General features: G+C 50.3%; 1 protein-coding gene across 3 annotated transcripts in view; it reads left to right on the forward strand.

Annotated features, from left to right (window-relative positions):
- Nucleotides 1-13380, forward strand: part of ACSL3 (acyl-CoA synthetase long chain family member 3) — a 67299-nt gene extending 53919 nt beyond the window's left edge. For all 3 annotated transcript variants that reach the window (XM_055345265.1, XM_055345263.1, XM_055345264.1), the window contains 7 exons: nt 1360-1499; nt 2815-2987; nt 4755-4829; nt 5894-6085; nt 7275-7389; nt 8859-9016; nt 12660-13380. In XM_055345265.1, the coding sequence (XP_055201240.1) occupies nt 1360-1499; nt 2815-2987; nt 4755-4829; nt 5894-6085; nt 7275-7389; nt 8859-9016; nt 12660-12817 (1011 nt within the window). In that variant the 3' untranslated portion in view covers nt 12818-13380. The remainder of the gene's footprint in view (nt 1-1359; nt 1500-2814; nt 2988-4754; nt 4830-5893; nt 6086-7274; nt 7390-8858; nt 9017-12659) is intronic.
- Nucleotides 13381-23499: the final 10119 nt, after the last annotated feature.

Below are 23499 nucleotides of genomic sequence, written 5' to 3' on the forward strand. Positions count from 1 at the left end.
TTAGTTTCAGTGTCCCTATGATATTATCAGCTCCTTTCCCTAAATGGCTTCTTATTCAGATCATTTTTATGATACATTTGCTGTTAGTAGAAACTTGAAGCCCAGCAGGAGATGGGGGGAGGTTTGATATCACTTCCTCCTCGTCTAAGCAAATTGTGTAATTACCTCCCAAGTCCCCAGGAACGTCTGGCCTCGTCCAAAAGAAGTGACAGAGAAGTTGGTGCAACTTGAAATGACCTGAGCAGCACCATGCACCTAACATACCAGGCATTGGGGGATGGGGGTGGGGGTACTGGGAATTAGATGAGTAGAAACAGGACAGTAACAGTTTTCTGTCTCCTTAATATAAGTTTTATTTGGCTTCTGATATTGTTTGAAAGTGTTGGGAATTGTTACCAGATACCTGGGTACTCCTATCCAAGCAAAGTTATAAAGTTATTTAGTTACTTCAAATATATAAATGACCAGTAGTTTGATAGTTTCTATAGATGTATGGTTTCCTTAGTGTAGTATTTTTTATTCTTTATTTCTGTAAACTTTTAGTTCGTGTAAAATGAAATACAGTTTAAAATTGGAAGGGATCCCTGGGTGGCTCAGCGGTTTGGTGCCTGCCTCTGGCCCAGGATGTGATCCTGGAGTCTTGGAATTGAGTCCCGCATTGGGCTACTTGCATGGAGCCTGCTTCTCTCTCTGCCTGTGTCCCTGCCTCTCTCTTGATGTGTGTGTGTGTGTGTGTGTGTGTGTGTGTGTGTGTGTGTGTGTGTGCGCGCGCGCACACACCTGTCTCTCATGAATAAATGAATAAAATCTTTAAAATCAGAGAGGAAAAACTAATTTTAAGCCATTAAAGTAGACTTTATAGTAATAGGCCTAGCAAGCGGAATGCAGTGCAAACAAGGAAAACTTCGTGCGTGCTGCAGCATTAAAAGACAACCAACCAAACAGAATAACCCTGTGTCCTTTTGTAACAAAGAATGTGGTTCTCTCTATTTTTATAAGGTTAGAATTTTACAAACCATTTCATATAGTCATTCATTTGTGTGTAGTGAGCTTACTTTTTCCAAAATAAACAAGCAAAAGCAATATAAAGAATCAATGATATTATTACTGCCCAAAGGTTTTTATCCCCCTCCCCTCCCACAACTCATAGGCATTTAGGTACATTTGTGCTGTGAAAAGTTATTTTTACAGAAAACTCATTTTTAAACTAGCTGTGGCTCTATTTTAAAAGTTTGTTCCTGATAAAAACTATTTTTAAATGTGTCTATACTGTTAGAAGTATTTATCTGGTGTTAAGGTAAAATACGTAAGGCAGCTGATAAGATTATTGGCTATATTAACTCATTTTTATATATCTAGGAAATCATGGATCGGATCTACAAAAATGTCATGAATAAAGTGAATGAAATGAGTAGTTTCCAACGCAATCTGTTTGTTCTGGCCTATAATTACAAAATGGAACAGATTTCAAGAGGGCATGGTACTCCACTGTGTGACAGGTAAGTTCCCTTCTCTTTGGTGACTTAAATCATTTGTTCATATTATTATCCCAGTTAATTGAGATAGTTAGAAGAAATAAAATGGTTTAAAAAAGTCAAAGGGATTCTAAAAATCCATCTTGCATAAGAATATATGAACAATTAAAAAGATTGCAGTGATATTTGAAAAAATGTTTCACTTACAATTTTACTGTATTTAATAGTGCGTGTTTATTTTCTATGGACATGTGTGTGATTTTAGTTATTTTGACAAATAGTTTCTCTTTTAAATTTATTTCAATATGAATATAAAATAGCAGGCAAATCTGAGTAAATGTTTTGTGTTTAAAGTGTTAAGTGATGGATTTTGCCACAGACCTGTTTTTTGTTTTTGTAGTGCTAATAGAGTAAGTAGATTTAATTATAAAATAGTTTAGAAGTTAGAAAACAAAGTATGACATTTAATTTGTTTTTTGGGAAATATTAATAAGGCCTTCAGATGCTCCACATTATTTGAAACTTTTTCATATATTTTTTCTGCCTCATTTTAATTAAATTCTTAGTGAGATATGAACTACTTGGTAAAGCCTGTTAACCTTTTTTTTTAATAAAACATTTTAATTAGATGTTTGAATTTTTTTTTTTTTAATTTAGCAGACATTTTAAAACACTTCAGAACCCAGGGAAATTTTAAAAAGAGATTGCACAAATATGTACACATTTCTTTAAAAAAAAATTTGTTTGAGAGAGCCAGTGCACAAGCAGTGTACAAGAGAATGAGAATCTCAAGCAATCTCTACCCTGAGCACAGAGCCAGACGCGGGGCCAATCCATGGCCCCATGACTCTGAGATCATGACCTGAGCCCATGACCTGAACTGAAACCAAGAGTCAGACACTTACCTGCCTCAGCCCCCAGGTGCTGCAATTATGTACACATTTCTAATGAAATAAGCTAAAGAAAAAAATAATTTGCTTTTAGTGCTAAATTTTATAAAGATGCGGCAGGATTATTTAATATCAATATGTATATTATATAATATAAAAGTAATTACTCTGCCTATAAACATGGTGTGCCATTATTATACTAAATTAAACCTGACAATTTTGAATTCAAATATTACTTGAATTTGTTCTTGAAAATCATACGTCCTTTACTTGGTCAAACTTAACAAAAATTAAGATTTAAGTAGGTCAGAGAATCTCTTGATTTGGTGTGTGGCCTAACTCAAAATCTCACATATCAAAATTGGGAGATTAGTCTGAATGATTTGGAAAATCCCATTTAGCTTTAAAAATGTGTGATTCTGATTCTTTTTTTTTTTTTTTTTTTTAAGGTTTATTTTCCGAAAAGTTCGAGGCTTGTTAGGTGGAAACATTCGGCTTTTGTTGTGTGGAGGTGCTCCACTTTCTGCAACCACACAGCGATTCATGAACATCTGTTTTTGTTGTCCCGTTGGTCAGGGATATGGACTCACCGAGTCCTGTGGTGCGGGCACAATTACAGAAGGTTGGTGTTACCCACAAAGTGGTGTGTGCAACGGAGGCTGCGGTGCAACTCTCTCGGGCAGTTTTTGGTGTGGGTTGTTTTCTGCAGTAGGGGGGCAAGAGTGGTTAAGGTGTTTGTGTAGCAGAATAATGATAAATTCTAAGTACTGTGATTATTGATAAAGTATTTAGAATGTATTGGGTACATCGAATAGTCAATAAATAAGTAAAGGAGTCTTTCATGTCAGATTACGATATGTCATATTAAAAGCTACTTAGCATCCGAAAAGAAGTTTTAGTAACAAGCATTGGCTGTATTGTATACATTTATTTTCTTACGTCAGTTATTTCCCTTTGTGAAGAAAATTAGTATGTTTTGTACCGTTGTTTAGGTATGTGTATTAAAGCTCAAACTCTGAAGTGGTTTATGGGGGTGGTCAGTGTAAGTGAGAGAGAACCCAGATTCAATATTAGAGAATATAATTTTAGGGTCCACTACCCAGGTGGTTTCCAGCTGAATCCCAAAGTGCCTCGTGCTCCCTTTATGGAGAAAAGTTCAATTTTGCTTATCAGTACTAGGAAAAGTACTGTATTTTCTAGATCCTGATAAATACTAAACCTTCTTAATTGATTACTTTCCCTTATTTACCTTGAGTGTTTCTGTCATTCTTCTGTCAGGTTTATCTTGAATTCTCTATTTTCCTGTTTTCAGTATTTTGGAAGCTACTTGTGAGTCTTGTCTTGCAGGAAATAAGCAATCTTTTTTTTTTTTTTAAGATTTTGTTTATTAGGGGGATAGAGAGAGAATGAGTAGGGGGAGGGGCAGAGGAGAAGCAGGCTCCCCTGCGGAGCAGGGATCCCATGTGGGGCTCCATCCCAGGACCATGACCGAGCTGAACACGGACACTTAACGGATTGAGCCACCCAGGTGCCCATAAGCAAGCAATCTGAAATATGTGCATTTGTGTGGTGGTTCTTTTCTTCTGAGGATCCTTATAGTTTCTGTTCTTATGATTCATATTGAATGTGATTAATCACTTAAAGTTTATGTTGGAAATAAAACAACCTATAAATCATTAAATATCAGCCTTTTATTTCTGATCTTTGAAGAGGAAACGTAATGCAGTTGTAATTCACAATAGAGGTGTATGCTTTTCCCAGATCCTCAAAAGTTAATCTTCGTCTTCAGCCTGGTCTTCTGAACTCTTGCGCAGGAGTTTAAATAGCGAGACAGCATAAGCTGGTGTCAGGGAGGCTTTTGAGGCCTCACTTAGAAAAAACGATATATGGGAGAAGATGGGCAAGGTTATTTGTACTGCAAAACCCTCAGGCCTAATAAGAGAGTGGAGTAGGTGTAACCCGTTGTGATCCATCGTCCTTTAAGATAGGGGCTCCAGACTCAGGAACCAGGCAGCTCCTTGGGTGAGTGAAGGGGGTCCTGAGGTGAGGAGGTAGATGATGGGTGTGAGGAGGGGGCCTGGGGAACCGGAGGGGCAAGGCCCATCCCGCGGGGCCTGCGTTGTGGCTGTGCTGGAAATGGTTCCTGGAGAGTCCACACTGCTCTGTGAAATGTCTTGATCTTTAAATGTCACTAACTGATTCAGAATAAAAAAACCAGAACTCCGTGTGGGCCACACAGCTCTTGGTTCACCAGTTTGTGACTCCTGCCTTTAAAGATTCTCTGGGGATGTCAGAGCTTTGGGATAAATCATCATTTTTGGTAATTTAGAAAAATGAAGCTGTTGATTCACCGCTGTAATCAGATACTTTTTTTCCATTTGCATCTTAGTATGGGACTACAATACTGGCAGAGTGGGAGCACCATTAGTTTGCTGTGAAATCAAATTGAAGAACTGGGAGGAAGGTAATAACCTATTTTAACCACAGAGTGTTAATCTGTACAACATTAAACCCTGAAATTACAATTGTGTTTCATTTTCTTCCTTATTTTAGAATATAGAATCACCTGCAAGTGCTTGTTTTTGTTTATAATAGAACTGTTTTGTCTAGAACAATATGAATCTATTTATTTCACTTGTTTAAAGGATGATTCTGAAGAATTATAGTTGTTTTTATTTTGCTTATTTTATTACATGAATGCAAGTAAGAATTATGGCAAAAACTTGAGAAATCTGCTAAATGAATAAAGTGAGTAAATTAGGAATGATCATAAGTTTATTTTGTAGAAGCAGAAATCATAAAATGTAATCTGTGATACTGGAGATTTTTACATATTTTTTTCTTTTTTCTTTCCCTGGTGGCTTCAATCTAGATTGGTCAAAAGGAAATTTTTACTATAATTTCATAAAAATCTGTTCTGCCATTTAAATACTAGTCATTTTTTTAAAAAAAATCATTTGATACTACTAGTGTATATACATTATCAATGATTGGATGCACTTTTCTTTTACACAGTGAAGAGTCTGTGGGTTCGATGCCATTTTTCAGTTCTCTTTTAGCAGAATTAGTGAAAATGTTCAACAGATTTAAACTTGGAATCATTGTGAAATTATCTGTAAGACATAAATCTTAAACATAGTGTACTTTGAGTTTACAGAGATGTTTTATTGAATACGTGATTTAATACTTTGATCACTTACGTAAGAATCTCTACAGAATCCCTAAGGAATTTACCTGTGTAATATATGTGATTATTTTATACCACATATGTCGGGTTTTTTTTAGTGTAATTTTTACTAGGAATTCTATTTTAAAAGCATAAGTGCTTATGGTTAAGCAACTGAAATTATGTGCCTAGTTTTATGTTAGTGAGTTTTGTTCATTCGTACTGTCTGCCTCATTTCCTTTGGGAAACTCTGATTGGATTAAAATCAGGTGTTGTCCCTATTTAGAAACTCAGTTTCAAATTTCACATGTATATAGGGATAAAAATATTGACTTAACTCTAAATTATTTGGTGTTTGTTAGGTGGATACTTTAATACCGATAAACCACACCCTAGGGGTGAAATTCTTATTGGTGGCCCAAACGTGACAATAGGATACTACAAAAATGAAGCAAAAACAAAAGCTGATTTCTTTGAAGATGAAAATGGACAGAGGTGGCTCTGTACTGGAGATATTGGGGAGTTTGACCCTGATGGTTGTTTAAAGATTATCGGTGAGCCATCTAATGTTTTATTTTTCCTGACAGTAGATGTTTGTGAGATAGTTTTACAAAGGAGATAACTGTATGTTTAGAGAAGTTGTTTAGTAACATAAGAACTTCTGTTTCTGCAGTGTTGACATGGTCCGTTGTAGCATCCCTGGAATATAGTATTTCATAATCGAGACTGCAGAAGTTTTACAGCTTGACATTTGAGGGGGGTCCCAAAATCTGTTGAATAGCAGTGGTATCTTTAAATTACTAGATAACCGTCAAAGAGTCAAATTTTTAGGAAGAAATATTTATTTTTGCGTGCTCTTTGCTATCTAGAGTCCTTGGACAGGGCTCCCTCCTGTGAGGATGAGGCGGCCCTGGCAGGCTGAGGACTGCGACCCACCAGGCAAATAATAGCCCCCTGCCTTCCCTGCTACATTCCATTTCTCAGCGATCAGTGTTCTGTCCTGGAAACCTGGGAGGAGGGGAGACCTTCAGTCGGCTCCCCGGATCTTAGCAGTGCTCCCGATTGAGCGTGTGACACATGCCCCGAGGCCGTTCTGTTCTTTCTGTCGCCCTCTGACTGGGCTCATCGGTCAGGCCTGCACCTCCTGTCACCCTGTTGCAGACATTGCTCTCTGTCGTGCCCGTCCCCTGGGCTGCTGAAGGTCCCGGGGGCTCACTGCGGTCCCGTCCGTCCCCCGTCACTCCCCCGCCCCCCCGCGCTCCTGACCTCTGGATCAGGCCACATGTCCGCCCTCCACCCTCGCCCAGAGCGAGGCTACCACCCACCTTCCCTCAACCCTCCCCGGGCCTCCTTCCCAAATCCGCAGCCGGCAGGCGCGGCCGCTCACTTCCCCATGGTTGGGGAGGCGATGCGCGTCCCCAGAGGAGTGACTTCCCCCATCGCCGATCATTCGCCGCCTTCCTGGTGTTCTGTGCAGCAGGAACTGGCGTTCGGCGGGACGTACCTGAAGCCCTTACAACCACCCCTCTTGGTCGGGGTCCCTCTACCAGAGGCTAATTTTCTTTTCTGAAGGAATTGATGTAATTGTACAAAAAATCGGGCCTGATTTTACGGTATTTAAATTTTGGCGTAACTATTACAGTAAACGTCCCCGCCAGCGCAGTCCGTAGGGAGGGGCCAGTGTTCGTATGCGTGACGGTGGCGCTGAGCTCGCGTGTCCCCTCCCGGCCTCTGTTCTGACAGATCGGAAGAAGGACCTCGTGAAGCTCCAGGCCGGGGAGTATGTTTCTCTCGGGAAGGTCGAGGCGGCTTTGAAGAACCTCTCCCTCGTAGATAACATCTGCGCTTACGCAAACAGGTAAGTGCGGCTCTCTTACCTTTACTGCGCCCGTTGTGGCATTCGGCTCTCCTTCTTGGGGGTCTTCCCCGCGAGGTCCAACTGAGCCGTCCTCCTCCTTACCTGTCGTCCCTGGGACCGCGCCGGTGACAGTCCCGAATGCTGACCTCGCCCCCTCCTCAGTGTCCTGTGTGTGTGTGGGGGGGTGGCGGGGGGTCGAGCCGTCCTCCTGCTGCCTCGGTACCCCCAGCCACCCGCCCCTCTGCACAGGAAGCGCCCCAGAAGCAGTCAGAGCACCGGGGAGGGGAGAAGGAAGTTCTGGGGCTCAGCACTCCGCCCTGCTCTAGGCTGGGCCAGGCCTGAGGCTCCGCCCTGAGTTAGGGCAAGCTGGGCTCCACGCACAGCGTCCCTAGTCCCTAGTCCGCAGTGATATGGGGGCAGCTGGGACAGAGACTTTAAAGTTAAAAATCCCAGAAATGTGCCCTTGGACGTGTGTTTGGAATTTACACGGACACTCTCATGGCACGTGCACAGCTGTGTGATCCGTAGGACTCTTCTCTGGGGGCAGTGGTCAGATGCTTCGTGGCCAGCCGAGGATCCTCACTGCACCAGTTGACGCGGCAATTATTAGGAAAAGATAAAATCTGGTACCAAAAGAACCAATTTAGAAACAGACTCTAAAGATTGACTCTATTGAATTATAAATTATTCTGTCCTTTAAGTAACGATGAGATCTTTTCTTCAGGGATGCTACAGTTCTGGATTTTACTCGCGTGATGTTAACCAGACGGCCCTTCTTCTCTGCTGCTGCTTGCTATTACTGCCATCCGCAGGCAGACCTAAAGTTACTCTAGCAACAGTTTTCATGATAACCAAAAAAATTAAATATAGCCACATTACTTTGCTGCCAAATATATATACATATAATTTCTTGTTTTTAATTTTGATGTTTAAGTATATTTTTAAAAATATTTAAGAGCGAGAGAGCACATGAGCCGGGGGGGGGGCAGAGGGAGGGGGAGAGAGAATCCCAGGTCCACTGTGCGCGGAGTGTGGAGCCTGATTTGGGGCTCAAGCTCACAACCTGAGCTGAAATCGGGAGTCAGGTGCTTCTCCGACGAGCCCCCAGGCACCCCAGATACAATTTCTGATTTACATTAGTTTTTATTTTTGTGTAACTTGACGTGAATTACTGATTTTCTTAAAGGTTGAATTTTCTAATTGTGATTTTTTTAAAAAGAAAAGAAATGTGTATATGGACCTATTTCTAACAGTTACACATAGTTGAGACTTGTCACTAAATATCAGATTAAGGCTTATTTAGCAGGGAACGTGCTACGAATTGGACTGAGAAGCGGCTGTTGGGTGAGCTACCTGCTGGTGCCAAATGTGTGTCACGCGTGTGGTTTAAGGCAGTCGAGTATTGATTATGACGCCGTCCATGTGCCGGTGTGCCGCTTCTTAGCCGAGTGGTCCTTTATGTATTTCAGTTATCATTCTTACGTCATCGGGTTCATTGTGCCAAATCAAAAGGAACTAACGGAGCTCGCTCGAAAGAAAGGACTTCAGGGGACCTGGGAGGAGTTGTGTAACAGCTGTGAAATGGAGAACGAGGTACTCAAAGTGCTTTCTGAAGCTGCTATTTCAGGTGAGTGTGACACAGATCTGAAGTCTGAGGCAGGAGGGATGCCCATGTTCACTCCCGTTGCTGTCGCAAGGCTTAGGTGACATCATTCCCTGCTCAGGAACCAACTGTATTTTCCTACCATTAGATAGAAGAGCAGGCTTCTGGGCGCGTCCAGGCTCCTCCCCAGACTCGCCCACCTTGTGCTCCCGAGACAGATGTGCACCAGCCAGAGTGTCCTTGACCCTGCAGCTCCTGGCTTCGGGGTTGGCCCTTTCTCTCCTTTCCTCAGCTGGAGCTTGGCTGCCCCAGCCCACCCTGCACTGTCCAGGACTCTGTTCTGCATTTTCTATACTGTCCGCGTCCTGGTAGTTGCTTGTACGGATGTGTCCTGTACCCCCTTTTTGCGTGTGTGTTGGGGGCTGCAGTGAGATGAGGACCTTTGGGGACTTAGTGGATCGTGCTGCCATGAGCACTGATATGCAAGGGTTTGTGTGGACATACTCGTTTCTCCCGGTCGGTGCTGATGCAGGGATTGTTAGGCCTGGGTCAACTTTGTGTTAAACCTTTTGAGAAAGTACCAGACTATTTTCCAGAATTTTTTTCCCAAATATTTTCCAAACTATTTTCTAAAACGGTGGCATCATTTTACCATTTCCACTGTGTTGATTCCCGTTTCCCCATGTCCTCGCAACACTTGTTGCTGTGCATCCTTTTCAGTCTTTGGAGTCTAGCATCTTAGTGGGTATAAAGTTTGGTATCTCTTGGTTTTGATTTATATTTTAAAATAGCCTGGTGACTACTGATGTTGAGCATCCTTTCTTGTATTTATTAGCCACATCTTCTCTAGAGAAATGTCTGTACAGATATGTTGCTCATTTTTTTTTTTAAGATTGTATTTATTTATTCATGAGACACACAGAGAGAGAGGGAGAAAGAGAAAGAGGCAGAGACACAGGCAGAGGGAGAAGCAGGCTCCCTGCGGGAGCCCAGTGCAGGACTTGACCCAGGACCGGTCAGGACCTGAGCAGAAGACAGACCTTCAACCACTGAGCCACCCAGGCATCCCTTTGCTCATTTTTAAACGGGATTGCATTTGTATTACTGAGTTACACAAGTTTCTTAGATATTCTAGACACAAGGGTCTTCCCAGATTTGTGATTTGTAAATATTTTCTCCCATTCTGTGGGTTGCATTATTTTTTTTTCGCATTTTTATTTATTTATTTATTTTGATGTTATCCTTCAAAGTACAACAGTTTTAATTTTGAAAAGAATATTTTTTTTCCTTTGTTGCTCATGCTTTTGGTGGCACATCTGAGAAATTACTGCCTAACCTCTCACAAAGACACACCCTGTATTTTATTCTAAGAGTTTTGTAGTTTCAGGCATTACATTCAGGTTCTTGATCCATTTGAATTCATTTTTATGTGATGTGAAGAAGGGATCCAACTTCATTCTGACACAACATCTACTTTAGGTTTACACCTGAGAAACAGCATTACTAGGTTATATATAGGGAGACTTACCGGGAAGAATTGGTTTATGTGATCTTTGGGGCCGACGAGGCCAAGCTGGTAATCGGTAGGGCAGCCTGTGGAGGGGGTGGACTGGACTCTTAAGGCGGCAGCTGCAGGTCCCACCACAGGCAGGATCATTTCTTGTGGGGACACGTCAGCTCCGGCCTTTCCGTTGACCAACCCAGGCCCATAAGGTGATCTAGGACAGTCTTCCTCACGTCCAGTAAACTGGTTACAGACTTAGTCATATGTACAGAATATCCTCAGAGCTGCACCTTGGATTAGTGTGTCGCTGAACAACTGGGAACTCCAGCCCACCCGGTTGGTGCATAGAACTGACCTTCCCAGCGCACCGCGCATCCCTTCGGCGCCCGAGTACAGCTCCCTAAAGCATGCCTGATTTCTAGGTCAAGACGGTAACAAGCCTCCTGCCTGCGGCGACACAACTGCCCTGCACGCAGCTGAAAATACATTCATGTTCTCTGCGGAACGGGATGCAGGCCCTTGAGGGATTTTTATTCTTACTCTGGGATATGAAGTTAGCTTATTAATACCTATTAGGATAGATAAGAGAATAAAAGGGAAGAAAATAAAAATACTTGCTTTAACCTCTATACAAACACAACCAAATAAAAAAGCTCCTCCGATAGAGCCCTCATTCCTCCCGCTGGTCGTGTGGCTGTGCGTGTGTATGTTCTGAGTTCCGGAGGGCTCAACACGCCTGCCGCGCTCTTGAGTCCGGTCCTGGAGGGCAGTGCTGAGCGCGGGCTGAGATTCAGAGCCTCCGACGAGGTCTGTAGGGCGCTCCTTAGTCCCCAGGCTCCTGTGCCCGCTGAGTGTGGGGTCAGGCCCCGCCACCTTTGCTCACAGTGAATTTCCCGCTCGGGGAGTGCTCCTGAAGGAAGGTTAGTCTTTGAAGAAGAAAACCTTGCTGTATCTGTGTGTCTGCAAGTTGGGGTTAATAGATGTGTTGGCGCCCAGGGTACCAGGGCCTTCACTGCAGTGAGCAAGTGTGTAATCATGACTGGGTGCGCACCCCTTTATCCTCGTTAGACCGCCCACCGCTTGAGAACAGAAACTGTTCTTGTGTTTTATAGAGTGTTTAGTAAAGCACTTTACACAGTAATCTTTTTCAACAAATATTTGTCGAGTGAATGCTGGAGAAACCACACCTCCCTCCCCTCCCTGGGTCCACCCTGCGCACCGTCTCCAGCCCTGTGCTGGGACAGTCTGCTGGTGCCCGGCAGGGGATTAGGAACAGTGGTGAGCGCACATGCTTTCCTTTAACTTACACGGAATATTCTGGTTCGATGACAAGATTCTATTTACTTATTTACTTATTTTTTCTCTTTAAACTTGATTATTTCTTAGTTTCTCAAGTAATCTCCTTGTACTAAACTCAGAACATAGGTGTGTGGCATTTCCTTTCCTTAATCGTGGCTCTTAGGCCCTAGGGGTATACAGTTTATAGTTCCCGGTATATGCAGCACCTCCTACACCTACATGCATATAGTTTATCTGGTTTTTTTAAAAAAAAAAACTTTTTTTTAAGCCCAACAATATATTGCAAATATCTTTACACCCTGTACGTACCACATAGTTGGAACTCATTTTTAATGGCGGAATTATTTCATCTTCTGCCTATATCATAACCACTCATTGATGGCCATGTTGATTTTTTAAACAAGTATTTTGCTATTATAATTCTCACACATCTCTCTCTCTTTCCCTTTTTTTACTTCTAACTTTTGAGGGGTGAGTTATTTACTTAATTTTTTTTTTGTAAATTTATTTTTTATTGGTGTTCAATTTGCCAACATATAGAATAACACCCAGTGCTCATCCAGCCAAGTGCCCCCCTCAGTGCCCGCCACCCAGTCACCACCACCCCCTGCCCTCCTCCCCTTCCCCCACCCCTAGTTCATTTCCCAGAGTTAGGAGTCTCTCATGTTCTGTCTCCCTTTCTGATATTTCCCACTCATTTTTTTTTCTCCTTTCGAGGGGTGGGTTATTTAGAAGTGAGATTCACAAGATGTGCATTTTGCTGGGTGCTCAAAGAGTGGAGAAGTTATACAATTTATACTAAGAATCATACATTTCTCATGCCTTTGCAGTTACATTTTTTTTTTTCCTTTTCTACCATCCCAGCGAGTCTAGAAAAATTCGAAATTCCAGTAAAAATTCGTTTGAGCCCGGAACCGTGGACCCCCGAAACTGGTCTGGTGACAGATGCCTTCAAGCTGAAACGCAAAGAGCTTAAAACACATTACCAGGCGGACATTGAGCGAATGTATGGAAGAAAATAGTTGTTCTCTTTCAGCCTCGCTTGCTGCAGGGAGCTCAGATCAAATAGGAAAATACTTGAAGTGCATGTCTCCACCTGTGAGGCAAACCCCGTTCCTCGTAGTAAACCTAAACTGTTACTTCTCATGACGTCGCCGTTTTTACTGACAGGATTAGTAAAACATTACGACAGCAAACCGGTGTCTGGCTCTTCTTTCGTCCCCCTTCCAACTGACCTTACCACCTAGGACTGCACTCGTCAGCATGAGGACTTTCTGAATCATTTTGGGGAACAGTGATTTTAAAACCTCAAGTTTTTAAACATGATTTATATGTTCTGTATAATGTTCAGTTTGTAACTTTTTAAAGTTTGGATGTATAGAGGGATAAATAGGAAAATATAAGAATTGGTTATTTGGGGGGCTTTTTTACTTACAGTATTTAAAAATGCAAAGGTATGGATGTGAAATTATGTAAATTCAGATGCTTATGAATCAAATCATTGTTGAACAAAAGATTTGTTGCTGTGTAATTATTGTCTTGTATGCATTTGAGAGAAATAAATATACCCATACTTAAGTTTTAAGAGATTGAGACCTTGTGAATATATGCCTGACAGCGTCTTCTCTATATATTTATTTTTTATTGGGGAAAAAAATGGAAGTTCGGTTGGGGCTGCATGAGCCAAGATAGCACTAGAGGTTATGTTCAATAGTAAAGAAGGAAACCCAGCCAGTGTAGCACCGTGGACAGCTAGTGTCCAGTAGCCTGCCCTCGGAGCATTCAGAGTCTTCTGGTTAGCTCTGAAACTAGGAAGATGGCCTTTTTTTTTTTTTTTTTTTTTTAAGTTGGAAGCAATTCTAAAAGGGTAGGTTTTAAGCAGCAACGGCTAGAAGGGTATTCGTCAACTGTATGTACTTTGAGTTGCCGATATTTACGATCCACCCGTTTATGGGCAGATCTGTCCACCCCTATATGGTATTCTAGATGTGTAATCCTGTATCTCATTTCAAAATGAGGATTCTTTCCCTTGATGGTTCGCACTGGGGTGTGTGTGTCAGTGTCTGTTGGCAGCTGATTACAAAAGCCCCTGACCCCTTCTATGGAACAGCCTTTACACTAGAACGTGGAAACGTGGAGAATGCTTCTGACGCTGGTGTTCTAAGATACATGAGAATTTAACTTCGTACCGCGCGGTGAGTTAAGATTTAATCTGTAGATTTTTATGTTACTGTGGAAACAATGTATGATTCTGAAAGCCCTGTGATACCTACATAGAAAGTCTCTTCATCTGTGTTGCTTGTCTTACTTGAGCATGATCAAGAGTATTTATTCCTGCACCAACGAAGATGTGTTCGAATCAAACTTAAAAATCATAGGTACCATGTTTTTTATGTGCTATTGGTTATTGATTCTCAGTCGGCATCGAGAGGCACCGGCAACAAGTGAAGAATGTCCATCGGTGCAGGATGGGAGTGCTGAGACCCAGGGCCCTGGAGCTTTTGGCCATGCCACACTCACATCTTATTTGGAGATATTGCAGTGTAGTGTCTGTCTTGAACTTTTCCCGTATTTGTGTATATTTGTAATATGTTTTGAGTGTGTTTCTCCTTGTCATCGTTTAAATTTTCATCAAGTTTGGGAAGGCTGCCAAGAAGCAAAACAACGAAAGATGAAACGGAGCTTCTCTGTCGGGATGTTGGGATTCTAAAGTCAGGGCGGGTGGAAAATTTCTTTCATGCTTTATCTTTAGAATAATTGTTTGCTTTCAGATGACTTTTGAGAAGCTCCCTTTAGAAAAAAAGGTACAGGGCTTCAAAGGAGAACACAATCGTGACTTGAGACAGCATCAGAGGAATACCCAGCTTACCACTGATTCTGGATAGGAGTTTCTTTTCAGAAGCATCTACTAAGTCTGGTTTAATCTGCATTCAGTCCCGTTTTTCAGGATTCTTTTCAGTCCTAAAATCTCAGATGCCAGGTGTCCGATGTCACAGCAGAGTGTGAGGGTACATAAAGTATGCTCCCCTTTCTCCCACAGATCACTCTCTGACCCAAGCCGTCTTGAGTGACTTGAAAAACGCTATCGTAATATTACCCTTTCCAAAAGAAACAGTTTAAAGACCCAAACCCAAAACCCCACCCAACAACGATAATTTTATTAAAATACTGTTCTGGCAAGAAGATGCTTGGGGAGGAAAAATGTCAAAGTGAGTTGCTAAATGTAATACATCTGAATATAGCCCATAGATCCTAAACAGAACGAGTCCCAAGAACTTGTTTTCTGGAAACAAGTTACATAAAGGTCTCGGCCTTTCCCTGGGCAGTAAGCAGGTTGGCAGCTGCCTCTGCTCCTCCTCATCAGGCTTCCCCCACCACCCCTGCTGGGATTTTTTCCAAGTTTTTACTGACAGAACAAAACAAAGTGGTCTCTACTTTATTAGTACTACTTTGTTCTTAAGTAACATCTAATACTATGGTGTTCTCTGAAGCTTGCAATTTTTTTCAGCAATGTTTAAAGCTAGACTATCCTGGAATAACTTTTTTTGCTGCTAAAATACACACCATTTTATAGTTTTTAGAGCAATTATTCCCTATGATACAACTTTTAAGTCTCTGATGCGTGAGTTCTTTTCTAGGAGAATGACGTGTGTCTGATGTGAAGGGGACCCATTTGTAACAGGTGTGCACACTGCACCGCGCTGAGATGTAGTGCGTCCTTTCTCTGCACTGTACAGCTGCTTATTCACTGCAAGTTTCCCTTTGATGTGTTCTTGGTTATCGCGGTTTTCTGCCTGAGGAAGTGTACGTCATCAAGGAGCAAGGTAGCCACGTGGTATGAACTATTTATTTGTAATTTGACATCGAGTCTGAAGAATAAAGAGTATGTAAAAAGTCTCTGATCTTAAGATTCAATATTTTGTTTTTTTCAAATAAAACCTCTATAATAAAATCAAACTTTAATTGGCATTCTTGAAATATTTTAAAAAATGAGTTTGGGGAATTTTCTGGGCCTGGCCAATCCATTTGAAGGAAAACTTATTTTAGAAATTCTGTTCTTAATCCATTTAGCTGTAGCATTCTTCTGTTCTCCCTTTCTCTTAACCCTTTTTGATGCCTTCTTTCCATTTTTTTTGTTTTTTTTAGGATTTTATTTATTCACTAGAAACAGGAGAGACGCAGGCAGAGGGAGAAGCAGGCCCCCTGTGGGATCAAGCCCTGAGCCTGAGCCGAAGGCAGCTGCCCTCATCTAACCGGCTGAGCACCCCCCACCCCCCGCGGCGCCGCCTCCACCACGATTCTGACTATACTGATGCGCTGCTGTCAGCATTTAAAATCAAGTGCTGACAAAATATTTTCTGCGCTTAAAATACTCCTGTAGCCTGAATTAGAGGGGATAAAAAAATTTGTGGCAGAAACAAAAAGCACCGCAGTCCTAAATCTAGGTGTCACGCGTACATTTAACCCTGCGCTTGTGGGAGTTGTAGCCTGCCCCGATCGCTCACAAACCCAGGGGCCCCTTTTGGTTTTCCTTTTGGCTGATTTTCTGACTCTGGTTCTTGCCTTTGGGTGCTGCCCTGTCATCCCTCCTCCCCGCCGCGGCCAACCCTGTGGGAGGATTGTACCAATGTCCTGTGGTTCCGTCCCCATTGTGATATGCTTTCAAAACAAAACAAAAACCCTTCTATTTGAGGTTAATTGCAGTCATAACATTTGGCATCATAGTTCTTAAAGAACTGCTTAGGTAACGTAACGTGAATGTATGCTCATGATCGAATTTCTAGCACTTTAGAAATACAGACTAAAAAGGAACATCCTTCATATACCTAGTGTTGAGAGCAAGTTGTGGGCCGGATGATACCTCGCCACAGTTCACGCCTCGAAGCCCTGGCCCCAGGGCCTCAGGATGTGACTGCATTTGAAAATAGGATGAAAGGAGATTAAATGAGAGTGAGGTCATTAGAGTGGGCCCAGATCCAGTGGAGCTGGCGTCTTCACAAGAAGGGGATGGAGACAGACCGGGGTCGGTGAGAAGACCAGCGGAGGGGGAAGCCCAACCTGCCAGCGGGTTGTTCCCAGCCTCCGCGCCTCCAGAATAGTGAGAAAATAGGCTTTCGTGGTGTAGGCCTCCCAGTGTGCGCGCTTGTGACAGCAGCCCCAGCGCACTAGCGCAGCCTGGCCGGCCGGCCTGCCCCTTTCCACGCGGAGAGCACCTGCCCCGGGTCTTGCTTCACCTGCGCGCTGAAATTGCCCTAGTTAATAAATCCATCTTTCTCGTGGCCACATAGCCACATAGCTTTCCGCAGCATGGTTGTATTACCGCGTCTTTCATCACTTTCATTACTGGGCATTGAGGTCAGTCCCCAGGCCCCCTACAATCCCGCGACAACCAGGAGCCCTTACCTTGCTCACATTCTTGGGCGTAAGGAGAAGCTCCCCGCTCGGCCAGGCCCCGGGTCGCGGGTGGGCCATCAACCCTACAAGTTCCGCAAGCTGGCCCATTGCTATTTTACTTGGAACCTATACATCCTGACTCCTGGGGTAAATTTAAGTCCCCGAGGACCCGGGGGCTTTGGGGATTCTTTTTACTCCCCAAGTGGAGCGTAATGTGTCGGGAGCAGGGGGAAAGCTGTGGGCAGTGGGGCCTGCCGGGTCTCCCGCCCTGGTGTCCTTCCCTGCCTCCCCGTCCTCCTCCCTGATGACTCAGAAATAATTTCATATGCTTTTTGAGTCCCTTGTGAATTTGTTAGCCTGCCCCTTCCCAGGAATACAGTAATAAGGGGTGAAATAAAATGTCTACAGTACCGTCAATCCAAAAAAGACAAGGCAGGCTTTGGGGGTGGGGGTGCGAGGGCAGCTTCCCCTTGGGCCCCTTGTCTCCGTCCTGTGTGGACTGCGGCCCCCGGGACGCCACCTGGCCTTCCCTGCAATGCTGCCACCACCTGGCCTCAGCTCTGGCCCAGCTCCAGGCCCAGCTCCCGGCCCCAGCTCCCGCCCCAGCTCCGGGCCCAGCTCCTGGCCCCAGCTCCAGGCCCAGCTCCCACCCCAGCTCCCGGCCCCAGCTCCAGGCCCAGCTCCCGGCCCCAGCTCCCGCCCCAGCTCCAGGCCCAGCTCCTGCCCCAGCTCCAGGCCCAGCTCCCACCCCAGCTCCCGGCCCCAGCTCCAGGCCCAGCTCCCGGCCCCAGCTCCCGCCCCAGCTCTGGCCCAGCTCCTGGCCCCAGCTCCAGGCCCAGCTCCCACCCCAGCTCCCGGCCCCAGCTCCAGGCCCAGCTCCCGGCCCCAGCTCCCGCCCCAGCTCCAGGCCCAGCTCCTGCCCCAGCTCCGGGCCCAGCTCCTGGCCCCAGCTCCAGGCCCAGCTCCCACCCCAGCTCCCGGCCCCAGCTCCAGGCCCAGCTCCCGGCCCCAGCTCCCGCCCCAGCTCCCGGCCCCAGCTCCTGGCCCAGCTCCCGGCCCCAGCTCCCGCCCCAGCTCCTGGCCCCAGCTCCAGGCTCCAGCTCCAGGCCCAGCTCCCGGCCCCAGCTCCCGCCCCAGCTCCGGGCTCCAGCTCCTGGCCCCAGCTCCCCCGGGGATCCTGCCGCCTTCCGTGGGCTGCGGGCGGACGCGGGGTCCTGCGCCTCCCCGACCCGGGGCGGGCCTCGTGCGCTCCGAGCCCCTCAGCCGCGCCCTGCCCCCACCCACCTCTCGAGGGTCTCAGGGAGGGGCCGGGGCCGCCCCCCGGGGCCTGCGGCCTTCCTGCTCCTCCTCGGTCGTCACCGCCGCTCGCGGCCCGGCCCCCGGCCCTGGCGGGGCTGCTCGGGGACCTTGGGGACCTCGGGCACCTCGGGGACCTCGGGCCTGCGGCCACCGCCTCCCACACGGGGACCCCGACGGCAGCGTGTCCCGCGGGCTGCCCTCCGCCCTCCCTTCGCCTCCGCGGGAGCTGAGGGGGGTGCGCCCCGCTGCCCCTGGGAGCCCCCCCCCCGCTCTCCTGCACCCCCGCTGCCCCTGGGAGCCCCCCCACCTCCTGCGCCCCCGAAGCCCCTGGGAGCCCCCCCACCTCCTGCGCCCCCGAAGCCCCTGGGAGCCCCCCCCCCGCTCTCCTGCGCCCCCGCTGCCCCTGGGAGCCCCCCCACCTCCTGCGCCCCCGAAGCCCCTGGGAGCCCGCCCCCCCGCCCTCCTGCGCCCCCGATGCCCCTGGGAGCCCCCCCACCTCCTGCGCCCCCGATGCCCCTGGGAGCCCGCGCCGCCCCCGCTGCCCTGGGAAGATGCCGACAGGCGGGGCTGTGGTGGCGCCGCCTGACCCCGAGGCCGCACCCCACCTTCCGGCTTCTCCCGGAGGCCTCAGGGACCCTCGGGCGTTTGCCGCAAGCGGAGCGAGGACCGGCGGGAGTCAGAGCCGGAGCAGCGCCAGCCCCCTTGCTCCTCGCCAGCCCCGCCCGGGGTGACCCCGCGATGCCCTCGGCCCGGGCCGCTGGGGCGAGTCCGCCCGACCCCGCCCACAGAGCCACACGTGGGGCCCTGTCCCAGGCGCGCGTCCCTCTGTCCCAGGCTCAAGTCCCTCTGTCCCAGGATCGCGTCTCTGTCCCAGGCTCATGTCCCTCTGTCCCAGGCTCGCGTCCCTGTGTCCCAGGCTCGCGTCCCTGTGTCCCAGGCTCAGGCCCCTCTGTCCCAGGCTCGCGTCCCTCTGTCCCAGGCTCGCGTCCCTCTGTCCCAGGCTCAGGCCCCTCTGTCCCAGGCTCACGTCCCTCTGTCCCAGGCGCGCGTCCCTCTGTCCCAGGCTCGTGTCCCTCTGTCCCAGGCTCGCGTCCCTCTGTCCCAGGCTCAGGCCCCTCTGTCCCAGGCGCGTGTCCCTCTGTCCCAGGCTTGCGTCCCTCTGTCCCAGGCTCAGGCCCCTCTGTCCCAGGCTCACGTCCCTCTGTCCCAGGCTCAGGCCCCTCTGTCCCAGGCTCAGGCCCCTGTGTCCCAGGCTCACGTCCCTCTGTCCCAGGCTCGCGTCCCTCTGTCCCAGGCTCGCGTCTCTGTCCCAGGCTCAGGCCCCTCTGTCCCAGGCTCGCGTCTCTGTCCCAGGCTCAGGCCCCTCTGTCCCAGGCTCACGTCCCTCTGTCCCAGGCTCGCGTCCCTCTGTCCCAGGCTCGCGTCCCTATGTCCCAGGCTCGCGTCCCTCTGTCCCAGGCTCAGGCCCCTGTGTCCCAGGCTCACGTCCCTTGTCCCAGGCTCAGGCCCTCTGTCCCAGGCTCAGGCCCCTGTGTCCCAGGCTCGCGTCCCTCTGTCCCAGGCTCGCGTCTCTGTCCAGGCTCAGCCCCTCTGTCCCAGGCTCGCGTCTCTGTCCCAGGCTCAGGCCCCTCTGTCCCAGGCTCGCGCCCCTCTGTCCCAGGCGCGCGTCCCTGTGTCCCAGGCTCGCGTCCCTGTGTCCCAGGCTCAGGCCCCTGTGTCCCATGCTCACCTCTCTCTCCCAGGCTCAGGCCCCTCTGTCCCAGGCTCACGTCCCTCTGTCCCAGGCTCAGGCCCCTCTGTCCCAGGCTCGCGTCTCTGTCCCAGGCTCAGGCCCCTCTGTCCCAGGCTCAGGCCCCTGTGTCCCAGGCTCGCGTCCCTCTGTCCCAGGCTCAGGCCCCTGTGTCCCAGGCTCACGTCCCTCTGTCCCAGGCTCAGGCCCCTCTGTCCCAGGCTCAGGCCCCTCTGTCCCAGGCTCAGGCCCCTGTGTCCCAGGCTCACGTCCCTCTGTCCCAGGCTCGCGTCCCTCTGTCCCAGGCTCGCGTCTCTGTCCCAGGCTCAGGCCCCTCTGTCCCAGGCTCGCGTCTCTGTCCCAGGCTCAGGCCCCTCTGTCCCAGGCTCACGTCCCTCTGTCCCAGGCGCGCGTCCCTCTGTCCCAGGCTCGCGTCCCTCTGTCCAGGCTCAGGCCCCTGTGTCCCAGGCTCACGTCCCTTGTCCCAGGCTCAGGCCCCTGTGTCCCAGGCTCGCGTCCCTCTGTCCCAGGCTCAGGCCCCTCTGTCCCAGGCTCGCGTCTCTGTCCCAGGCTCAGGCCCCTCTGTCCCAGGCTCAGGTCCCTCTGACCCAGGCTCGCGTCCCTCTGTCCCAGGCTCAGGCCCCTGTGTCCCAGGCTCACGTCCCTCTGTCCCAGGCTCAGGCCCCTCTGTCCCAGGCTCCCATCCCTCTGTCCCAGGCTCGCGTCCCTCTGTCCCAGGCTCGCGTCCCTGTGTCCCAGGCTCGCATCTCTCTGTCCCAGGCTCGCGTCTCTGTCCCAGGCTCAGGCCCCTCTGTCCCAGGCTCGCGTCTCTGTCCCAGGCTCAGGCCCCTCTGTCCCAGGCTCGCGTCTCTGTCCCAGGCTCAGGCCCCTCTGTCCCAGGCTCAGGCCCCTCTGTCCCAGGCGCGCGTCCCTCTGTCCCAGGCTCGTGTCCCTCTGTCCCAGGCTCGCGTCCCTCTGTCCCAGGCTCGCGTCCCTCTGTCCCAGGCTCAGGCCCCTGTGTCCCAGGCTCACGTCCCTTGTCCCAGGCTCAGGCCCCTCTGTCCCAGGCTCAGGCCCCTGTGTCCCAGGCTCGCGTCCCTCTGTCCCAGGCTCGCGTCTCTGTCCCAGGCTCAGGCCCCTCTGTCCCAGGCTCGCGTCTCTGTCCCAGGCTCAGGCCCCTCTGTCCCAGGCTCGCGCCCCTCTGTCCCAGGCGCGCGTCCCTGTGTCCCAGGCTCGCGTCCCTGTGTCCCAGGCTCAGGCCCCTGTGTCCCATGCTCACCTCTCTCTCCCAGGCTCAGGCCCCTCTGTCCCAGGCTCACGTCCCTCTGTCCCAGGCTCAGGCCCCTCTGTCCCAGGCTCGCGTCTCTGTCCCAGGCTCAGGCCCCTCTGTCCCAGGCTCACGTCCCTCTGTCCCAGGCGCGCGTCCCTCTGTCCCAGGCTCGCGTCCCTCTGTCCAGGCTCAGGCCCCTGTGTCCCAGGCTCACGTCCCTTGTCCCAGGCTCAGGCCCCTGTGTCCCAGGCTCGCGTCCCTCTGTCCCAGGCTCAGGCCCCTCTGTCCCAGGCTCGCGTCTCTGTCCCAGGCTCAGGCCCCTCTGTCCCAGGCTCAGGTCCCTCTGACCCAGGCTCGCGTCCCTCTGTCCCAGGCTCAGGCCCCTGTGTCCCAGGCTCACGTCCCTCTGTCCCAGGCTCAGGCCCCTCTGTCCCAGGCTCCCATCCCTCTGTCCCAGGCTCGCGTCCCTCTGTCCCAGGCTCGCGTCCCTGTGTCCCAGGCTCGCATCCCTCTGTCCCAGGCTCGCGTCTCTGTCCAGGCTCAGGCCCTCTGTCCAGGCTCGCGTCTCTGTCCCAGGCTCAGGCCCCTCTGTCCCAGGCTCGCGTCTCTGTCCCAGGCTCAGGCCCCTCTGTCCCAGGCTCAGGCCCCTCTGTCCCAGGCGCGCGTCCCTCTGTCCCAGGCTCGTGTCCCTCTGTCCCAGGCTCGCGTCCCTCTGTCCCAGGCTCGCGTCCCTCTGTCCCAGGCTCAGGCCCCTGTGTCCCAGGCTCACGTCCCTTGTCCCAGGCTCAGGCCCCTCTGTCCCAGGCTCAGGCCCCTGTGTCCCAGGCTCGCGTCCCTCTGTCCCAGGCTCGCGTCTCTGTCCCAGGCTCAGGCCCCTCTGTCCCAGGCTCGCGTCTCTGTCCCAGGCTCAGGCCCCTCTGTCCCAGGCTCGCGCCCCTCTGTCCCAGGCGCGCGTCCCTGTGTCCCAGGCTCGCGTCCCTGTGTCCCAGGCTCAGGCCCCTGTGTCCCATGCTCACCTCTCTCTCCCAGGCTCAGGCCCCTCTGTCCCAGGCTCACGTCCCTCTGTCCCAGGCTCAGGCCCCTCTGTCCCAGGCTCGCGTCTCTGTCCCAGGCTCAGGCCCCTGTGTCCCAGGCTCGCGTCCCTCTGTCCCAGGCTCAGGCCCCTCTGTCCCAGGCTCACGTCCCTCTGTCCCAGGCTCAGGCCCCTCTGTCCCAGGCTCACGTCCCTCTGTCCCAGGCTCAGGCCCCTCTGTCCCAGGCTCGCGTCCCTCTGTCCCAGGCTCAGGCCCCTGTGTCCCAGGCTCACGTCCCTCTGTCCCAGGCTCGCGTCCCTCTGTCCCAGGCTCGCGTCTCTGTCCCAGGCTCAGGCCCCTCTGTCCCAGGCTCGCGTCTCTGTCCCAGGCTCAGGCCCCTCTGTCCCAGGCTCACGTCCCTCTGTCCCAGGCTCGCGTCCCTCTGTCCAGGCTCAGGCCCCTGTGTCCCAGGCTCACGTCCCTTGTCCCAGGCTCATGCCCCTGTGTCCCAGGCTCGCGTCCCTCTGTCCCAGGCTCAGGCCCCTCTGTCCCAGGCTCGCGTCTCTGTCCCAGGCTCAGGCCCCTCTGTCCCAGGCTCGTGCCCCTCTGTCCCAGGCTCGCGCCCCTCTGTCCCAGGCTCAGGCCCCTCTGTCCCAGGCTCGCGTCTCTGTCCCAGGCTCAGGCCCCTCTGTCCCAGGCTCGTGCCCCTCTGTCCCAGGCTCGCGCCCCTCTGTCCCAGGCTCAGGCCCCTCTGTCCCAGGCTCGCGTCTCTGTCCCAGGCTCAGGCCCCTCTGTCCCAGGCTCGCGCCCCTCTGTCCCAGGCGCGCGTCCCTGTGTCCCAGGCTCGCGTCCCTGTGTCCCAGGCTCAGGCCCCTGTGTCCCATGCTCACCTGTCTCTCCCAGGCTCAGGCTCCTCTGTCCCAGGCTCACGTCCCTCTGTCCCAGGCTCAGGCCCCTCTGTCCCAGGCTCGCGTCTCTGTCCCAGGCTCAGGCCCCTCT

Source organism: Nyctereutes procyonoides, unplaced genomic scaffold, assembly GCF_905146905.1.
Source record: "Nyctereutes procyonoides isolate TBG_1078 unplaced genomic scaffold, NYPRO_anot_genome, whole genome shotgun sequence".
NCBI lineage: Eukaryota > Metazoa > Chordata > Mammalia > Carnivora > Canidae > Nyctereutes > Nyctereutes procyonoides.